The 8,656-nt window shown below is 42.6% G+C and overlaps 1 protein-coding gene across 2 annotated transcripts in view; it reads right to left on the bottom strand.

Moving 5' to 3' along the window:
• Positions 1-261: 261 nt before the first annotated feature.
• Positions 262-8,656, bottom strand: part of LOC135545701 (peroxisome proliferator-activated receptor gamma coactivator 1-beta-like) — a 115,376-nt gene continuing 106,981 nt past the window's right edge. For both annotated transcript variants that reach the window (XM_064973502.1, XM_064973503.1), the window contains 3 exons: positions 8,380-8,498; positions 8,111-8,244; positions 262-7,943 (listed from right to left, as the gene is read on the bottom strand). In XM_064973502.1, the coding sequence (XP_064829574.1) occupies positions 7,852-7,943; positions 8,111-8,244; positions 8,380-8,498 (345 nt within the window). In that variant the 3' untranslated portion in view covers positions 262-7,851. The remainder of the gene's footprint in view (positions 7,944-8,110; positions 8,245-8,379; positions 8,499-8,656) is intronic.

Genomic DNA, 8,656 nt, shown 5'->3' with positions numbered 1-8,656 from the left:
AGCCCTGCTACAAAGTCAGGCACTGCATGTATACGTTCTGAATATGCACCACAGAAAGAAAGATGAAGATATTAAACTAGTTGAACTACTGATGTTGTGTGTTGTCTCATTCTTGTGGTGTACTGTAACACCACATCATAGTGCCACAGCGAAAGTTGACCTGTTAAGACCTCCTTCGCTCCATGTACTACATGAACACCGTCTCAACCATTGACACATCAATGAATGCACATCTCATGTAATGTCATGTCCAAAACTTGACGTTGTTCATTAGGATTTTATTTTTGGGAGGCAAATCAATGAATATGTACTTTTTACAGTATATGAGGAACATTTCTACAGTTTAATAATGTAAACAATCTCTGAAGAGAAATGTATTCAGTTTAAAAGGAAGCCATAGTCTATTTACATGAATTAAAATATAATTTATAACATCAGATAATTTCCCCTATAGATAAATGTATCTATGAAACTAGATTTTAACAATTCAAAAATACTGAAATGCATTTTGTCTCTACATTCTCAACACATAGGAATTCACACAAAACCGAAAAAGACATCCAAACTAAGTGGCATATAAATAGAAAAGAATAAACGCAAAGTACAACAAACATATGTAAAAATATAAAATCTTACTAGTATTTACCATATACCAAAAACTAAGTTAAAAAATGATTTTTATAGTCATTAGATGTAAATAGAACAAAAATAACTAGAAATAAAAAATAAAAACACAAAACAAACCATGTGTGCCCTTTTCTGTCTGTTTTTCTTCCACCAAAGACCCACACACAGCTAGCTAGATTGTGACAGTTTGCAGCACCCGAAGTAACCATTTACATCACGTTCCCATCTGTCTGCCTAAGATACAAAAAAACATTGATACACACGACTAGTAGTAGTGCAGACACAATCATTTACATCCAGAATACAGTGATCCGTGGTGATTCAATGGCCTATATAGGACCAGTATGGCAAGCACTTTCTGTCCATAGGGCGTTTTATTAACGTGGTGGGGATTTTAAAGATACAATATTTTCCAATTAAATGAAATGTCAAAACTTAAATATGTACACTACATCACCAAAAGTATGTGGACACCTACTCATTGAACATCTCATTCCAAAATCATGGGTATTAATATGGAGTTGGTCCCCCATTTGCTGCTATTACAGCCTCCACTATTCTGGGAATGCTTTCCACTAGATGTTGGAACTTGCTTCCATTCAGCCACAAGAGCATTAGTGAGGTTGGGTACTGATGTTTGGCGATTAGGCCGGGCTCGCATACGGCGTTCCAAATCATCCCAAAGGTATTCGATGGGGTTGAGGTCAGGGCTCTGTACAAGCCAGTAAAGTTCCTCCACACTGATCTCAACAGTGGGGCATTGTCATGCTGAAACAGGAAAGGGCCTTCCCCAAACTGTTGCCACAAGGTTGGAAGCACAAAATCGGCAATAATATCATTGTATGCTGTAGCGTTAAGCTTTCCCTTCACTGGAACTAATGGTTCTAGCTAGAACCATGAAAAACAGCCACAGACCAATATTCCTCCGCCACCAAACTTTACAGTTGGTACTATGCATTGGGGCAGGTAGCGTTCTCCTGGTATCCGCCAAACCCAGATTTGTCCGTCGTCGCTTAGCATTGCGTATCTTAGGCTTGTGTGCAGCTGCTCGGCCATGGAAACCCATTTCATGAAGCTCCCGACAAATAGTCAGCTATTATTGTGCTGACGTTGCTTCCAGAGAAGGTTTAGAACTTGGGAGTGAGTGTAGCAAACGAGGACAGACAATTTTTGCGCACTACGCACTTCAGCACTCGGCTGTCACGTTCTGTGAGCTTGTGTGGCCTACCACTTAGCGGCTGAGCCGTTGTTGGTCCTAGACGTTTCCACTTCACAATAACAGCACTTACAGTTGACCAGGGCAGCTCTAGCAGGGCAGGAATATGACGAACTGACTGGTTGGAAAGATGGCATCCTATGATGGTGCCACATTGAAAGTAACTGAGCTCTTCAGTAAGGCCCTTCTACTGCCAATGTTTGTCTATGGAGATCGCATGGCTGTGTGCTTGATTTGATACACCTGTCAGCAACGGGTGCGGCTGAAATAGCCGAATCTACTAAATTGAAGGATTGTCCACATACTTTTGTATATATTGTGTATTTGTGTGGGCCATGTAGCTGGACATATGACATTTAGAAAATCAACCTGACGAGGTACTCCAAATTAAATTTCAAGCCAACATCAAATTTAGTTTTTGGTCAATCAAATCAAATTTCAAATCAAATCAAATGTATTTATATAGCCCTTCATACATCAGCTGATATCTCAAAGTGCTGTACAGAAACTCAGCCTAAAACCCCAAACAGCAAGCAATGCAGGTGTTGAAGCACGTTGGCTCGGAAAAACTCCCTAGAAAGGCCAAAACCTAGGAAGAGGTCAATTTGCCTCAAGTTTATTTCTCGCTATTTTCTGAAATGAAGATTGGGAAGAAAGTATTGCATTCTGTTCTGATGAGGGTTCCCTTTGGAAGGAGTTCAATTTGGATCATCTCTCAATCTAACAAATCCTAGACGGATAGCAGGCTAGTTGTTGAAATGTGTCGAAGTGCTCTGAAACACTGAGGAAAATGGTCAACATCAAAGTTTTCAATAAGAAAGTATATAATCATCTAAATATCTACACAAACACAAATATATATTCATATGTATATACAGTACATTCAGAAAGTATTCAACTGTATACAACTGTTACAGCCTTATTCTAAAATGAATTCAATAATTTTCTTTCTCATCAATCTACTTACAATAACCCATAATGACAGAGCAAAAACAGTTGGACATTTTAGCACAATTTAAAAAATAAATAAATAATATTACATTTACCTAAGTATTCAGACCCTTTAATCAGCACCTTGTTGAAGCACCTTTTGGCAGCGATTACAGCCTTGAATCTTCTTGGGTATGACGCTACAAGCTTGGCACACCTGTATTTTGGGAGTTTCTCCCATTCTTCTATGCAGATCCTCTCAAGCTCTGTCAGGTTGGATGGGGAGCGTTGCTGCACAGCTATTTTCAGGTCTCTCCAGAGATGTTTGATCGGGTTCAAGTCCGGGCTCTGGCTGGGCCGCTCAGGACATTCAGAGACTTGTCCCGAAACCACTGCTGCATTGTATTTGCTGTGTGCTTAGTGTTGTTGTCCTGTTGGAAGGTGAACCTCTTCCCCAGCTCTGGAGCAGGTTTTCATCAAGGATCTCTCTGTACTTTGCTCTGTTCATATTTCCTTCAACTAGTCTCCCAGCCCATGCCGTTGAAAAACATCCCCACAGCATAATGCTGCCACCACCATGCTTCACCATAGGGATGGTGCCAGGTTTCCTCCAGACGTGACGCTTGGCATTCAGGCCAAAGAGTTCAATCTTGGTTTCATCAGACCAGACAATCTTATTTCTCATGATCTGAGAGTCCTTTTGGTGCCTTTTGGTAAACTCCAAGCGGGCTGTCATGTCTTTTACTGAGGAGTGGCTTCCACCTGGCCACTCTACCATAAAGGCCTGATTGGTGCGGTGCTGCAGAGATGGTTGTCCTTTTGTAAAGTTCTCCTATTTCCACAGAGGAACTCTGGAGCTCTGTCAGAGTAACCATCGGGCTCTTGGTCACCTCCGTGAACAAGGCCCTTCTCCACTGATTGCTCAGTTTGACCTAGCGGCCAGATGTAGGAAGAGTCTTGGGGGTTCCCAACTTCTTCCATTTAAGAATGACGGAAGACACTGTGTTTTTGGGGACCTTCAATGCTGTAGACATTGTTTGCTACCCTTTTCCAGATCTGTGCTTCGACACAATCCTGTCTAGGCGCTCTATGGACAATTCGTTCAACCTCATGGCTTGGTTTTTTACTCTGACATTCTAGAAATCTGTTTTTGCTTTAATTATGGGCTATTGTGTGTAGATTGGTGAGGATTTTTTATGTATTTAATCCATTTTGGAATAAGGCTGTAACGTAACAAAATGTGGAAAAGGGGAAGGGGTCTGAATACTTTCCAAATGCACTGTATCTTTTATAATATGGCTGTATGTATTGAAAAAAGTTTGAATTACTTCAGTAAGGAATAAAACACATTGGATTTGAAAGGAGCTAGAGCAGTAATAACAGTGATAGAGTTAGCTGTTCCCTATTGTTTTAAGGCTCTCTTCGTGAGAATCGGCTGTTTGCTGTCATTCAGTTCTTCTGATGGAAGCACACTGCTGGCATCAAGTATTCCGAAAATATTAAACGCACATGGACTTTCTTTCCCCCTCTCCAAAATGAGTTTTACATGTTCACAAGTTACCAATTATTAAGTGTCCAATGAAATTCAACATGTTGAACGACCTGTGTCCCAACAACATGTGTAATAGATAGAGCTCCCTTCATGAAAAGTTGTGAACAGATATTTCACTATTTGGGGCTTTTTTCATGTTCTAATGTTTTGATTCATTACTTTTTGGATGTAAACCATTACTGACCACATTGCTATTATTTGTCAATTTACAGGATCTGTTTTCAAGGATTGCCCCTGTCATATTTGAACAACCAACCACTGAAATATCCCCTTCCAATCCCTGTCATATTTGAACAACCAACCACTGAAATATCCCCTTCCAATCCCTGACATATTTGAACAACCAACCACTGAAATAACCCCTTCCAATTCCTGTCATATTTTAACAACCAACCACTGAAATAACCCCTTCCAATCTCATCGATATATGTATTGCATCTCAATTGCGTTAAAAAAAAGAAAAATCATCAAAAATATTTTGTCATAAAAGATAAAAAAAATCAAACCTTAGCATATCTAAAGGGATAACATTATACAACAGTGTTTGCCTTGAGGCAAGTCATTTCAGCATAAATGACTCCCTGTATTGTTCAACCTTGCATCCTAAAACAGTTTATCCTTGCCAGTCTGATTTGCGATCGTGACCCACCACCTTTATAATGCACGCTGTATAGACACAACGACACATTTCATGTTTACACTAGACATAGTGCTATATACACATATCATATATACACATATTCTATCATATATACACATATTATATCATATATATTGTATTGTGTAAACCTGCACATTCTCTCACTGTTTAGTAGTATACATACTAAGCACAAATACTCTTTCAGCTTTTTTTCTTTTGATTAGTAAGGGGTTTTTCAGATGACAACTCATTTCTCAATCAGTATGTATAGCACTAAATTGACATTTAAAAAAAAATTCAGTACACCTTCTAGGGTAAGCCAAGAAGGCATATCCTGATAGGATACTCTCTAATATAAGGCGTCTTTGTACTTAGTGTGCGCTCTAATAAAGTGGAAGGAGAATTCAGTGATGTAAACATTCAGCTTCATGTGGTAAAGAGGAGGAGATTAAATGTGGGGTAGAGACAGGGATAAAACCTTAGACAAAAAGGAAAGGGGGTTTGCCAAGGCTGGGGCAGCACGAGGCCCCATGTCCACACACAGAAAGGCTGCACAGTATTGAGGGACCAGAGGACAGGGGGACCTGGTCCTTTAAGAAAACAAGAAAAAGAGGGGGAGAGAAGAGGTTTTCAGTCTCCCAGCACACCAGAGGGCCATGGGTCCCCCTGGGATCCCCAGCTATGGCAGCGCTCACCCAAACACGAGACACAGACAGAAGACTCACTCAGATACACACTGGATACACGGTCGAGACTGACTCTAAAAACTGACACACAATCTATTTTGAGTTTTTAGCCACGAGGCGAGAGGTGGGAGATTTAGCGGGGAAACCAAGCTGACCTCCTTCACCTATCAGAGAGCTTGGGAGAAGTAAACAAGTGTTTCAGAGTAGAAGGAAGATAGAGAGTAAAAAGTGGGAGAGAGAACCCGAGAAGAAGAGGGAAGGAAAGGGAAGAGGGAAGGAGAGGGAATAGGGAAAGAGAGGGTAGGAGAGGGAAAGAGAGGGAAGGAGAGGGAAAGAGAGGGAAAGAGAGGGAAGGAGAGGGAAGTAGAGGGAAGAGGGAAAGAGGGGGAAGGAGAGGGAAAGAGAGGGAAGGAGAGGGAAAGAGAGGGAAAGAGAGGGAAGTAGAGGGAAGAGGGAAAGAGAGGGAAGGAGAGGGAAAGAGAGGGAAGGAGAGTGAAGGAGAGGGAAGAGGGAAGGAGAGGGAAGAGGGAAGGAGAGGGAAGGAGAGGGAAAGAGGGAAGGAGAGGGAAAGAGAGGGAAGGAGAGCGAAGGAGAGGGAAGAGGGAAGGAGAGGAAAGAGGGAAGGAGAGGGAAGAGGGAAGGAGAGGGAAGTGGGAAGGAGAGGGAAGTGGGAAGGAGAGAGAAGGAGAGGGAAGAGGGAAGGAGAGGGAAGGAGAGGGAAGGAGAGGGAAGGAAAGCAAATGGGGTTGACGTGCTTGACTGATGTCGTACCATCCATACCTCTGGGAAATTTCAACAGACTTCAACAGGATTGATATCCCACCACCCATCTTTCTCAGGTGTTAATGGTAGTATTACCTCTGCCTTCATCAGATACAGAGGTAGTTCCCCTGTACGGTGAGCCTCGGACTCGCTCTCCCTCAGCTACTCTGCTGGCTGCATCACAAAAGACACAGGCTGCATTAGAGCTCTATTAACGAATACAGAGCCTTGGATTCATATAATAACAATAATCCTAATAATAATCATTTGGATTCAGGCAGGGGCTCTACATTCAGATCATTCAGGTGTACATTCCATTACTAAGGTTTAGGGTATATCTGGAACTTGTAGTAAATGTCTGATTCTACTCTGTGCTTGAATAAGTCGACTTACTGACTGAGTCACATGTTCCAACAGAGAGTGAGTGAGTTTTCATAGGGTAAATATGCCTTGAACTTTACTTCATGACATAATAGTATTGGTTGTCATAACCCCATTTATGTGTTGGCAGGATAGGAAGTGACTGCCATCCTAGATTAGTGTTAGCACAGCGTTTCCCAAACTCGATCCTGGTCCACCCTGGGTGCACGTTTTGGGTTTTGCTCTAGCACTACACAGATAATTCAAATAATCAAAGCTTGAGGATGAGTTGGTTATTTGAATCAGCTGTGTAGTGCTAGGGGCAAAAAACTAGATGTGTACCCAGGGGGGGCCCAGGACCGAGTTTGGAAAACGCTATGTTAGCAGGTTGTCTATCTCTTCAGCAGTGGGAACCTTCAGAGTAAAGCTGGCAGAGTAGGGGGAACAAGTCGAGAGAAGAAACATTATTACCTCGTTAAGAGTGCATAGATTAAATTAAGGAAGCACTAAAATGACATAAAACAAGATTTTTTTCTTTTCCTTTTCGATTTGTAAACTCTTAAGTTATTAAAATTATTTTTCTGCTATTGTATTTTATGTCATAACACACATAGTTTTAACATCCACAAGTTTGCTAATATAGAGCAGGCTCGTTATATACTGTACGACGTAACGGCCAATACAGCCGAGCTTGCAGTTGCACCAGTAGTGACCAAGGGGGTACAAAAAAACGACACACACGCAGACACACACACCACAATGACCAACGGAGGGAGAAACATTTGCTACAAAGGTCTCGCCCGCCTGCACGCCCACTCCCAATGGTGCGAGAACAAGTCACGAATAAGTCATGAACACAGACAGAAAGCAGCTTTTGTGTTCAGAGAGTTTCTATGTTGTTTGGTTGCTTTTCCCTCCATCCCTCCAACCCCCGCTAGCTTCCTCGGTAGTATCCTCAGTCAAAAGAGACAAGGTCCGTTTCTTATTCCAATGTTAAAAATGTAAACATGACGAGGTGCCTTGGTTGAGGTACTGAGGCAAGTCTGGGGGTTCTAAGGCGAGGCCAGCCGAGTCCCCGTCAGCGATGCAGGCTCTTCTGGGCCTCCTTCAGCAGGGTGTCAAAGTCCAGGGCGTCATACTTGCTCTTTACCGGCCCTGGTCCCGCTTCGTCTGGACAGAAAAAGCTCTGTTAGAACAGGCATCATGGCTACATCCAACTCCATTACATCAATGTTACAGAGAGAAAAAAAGATACGACACATGAAGTATCTTAGCACTGCCAACAGTTCACACTCCTTAACATTTTACATTCATGTTGTGACTGTATCTCTGCATACCCAGATCAATGTATCTCTTCCTGCTGAGCCTGTGCATGCCACCCCCTCTGTTCTGGAAGAGCGGCTCTCGTCTGGGCTTCTGGATCTGCTGGCCACTGGGCGCTTGACGAAACTTGATGACTCCACAGCGCTCCCTATGGACACACACACACACACAAAGACAGAAAGTTGCGTTTCAGGCAGTCAGGCCAGGCAGGCAGATAGGCAGACAGGCCAGGCAGACAGATAGGCAGACAGGCCAGGCAGACAGGCAGATAAAAAGGACCTACTCATTTTTGGTGATGACTTTGCAGTCCTCTGGGTCGCCAAAGGCCTCGAAGCGTTTGCGCAGCATAATTTGTGTGACGCTGCTCGGCAGGTTGTGAATGTAGAACACTTGGCAGTTGTCCTAGGCAACGACACCATGGTAACCGTCAGAACAAGACACTTGCTGCAGTGGCAAAGCACGCCTACTTCACACATACACTACTGTTCAAAAACTTGGGGTGCACATTTTAGAGTGGCCTTTTATTGTCCCCAAAATAAGGTAGACCTGTGCAATGATCA

The sequence above is a fragment of the Oncorhynchus masou genome, chromosome 9 (assembly GCF_036934945.1).
Source record: "Oncorhynchus masou masou isolate Uvic2021 chromosome 9, UVic_Omas_1.1, whole genome shotgun sequence".
NCBI lineage: Eukaryota > Metazoa > Chordata > Actinopteri > Salmoniformes > Salmonidae > Oncorhynchus > Oncorhynchus masou.
Note: the sequence above shows the minus strand (reverse complement) of the source record. Positions and strands in the feature narration are given on the sequence as shown.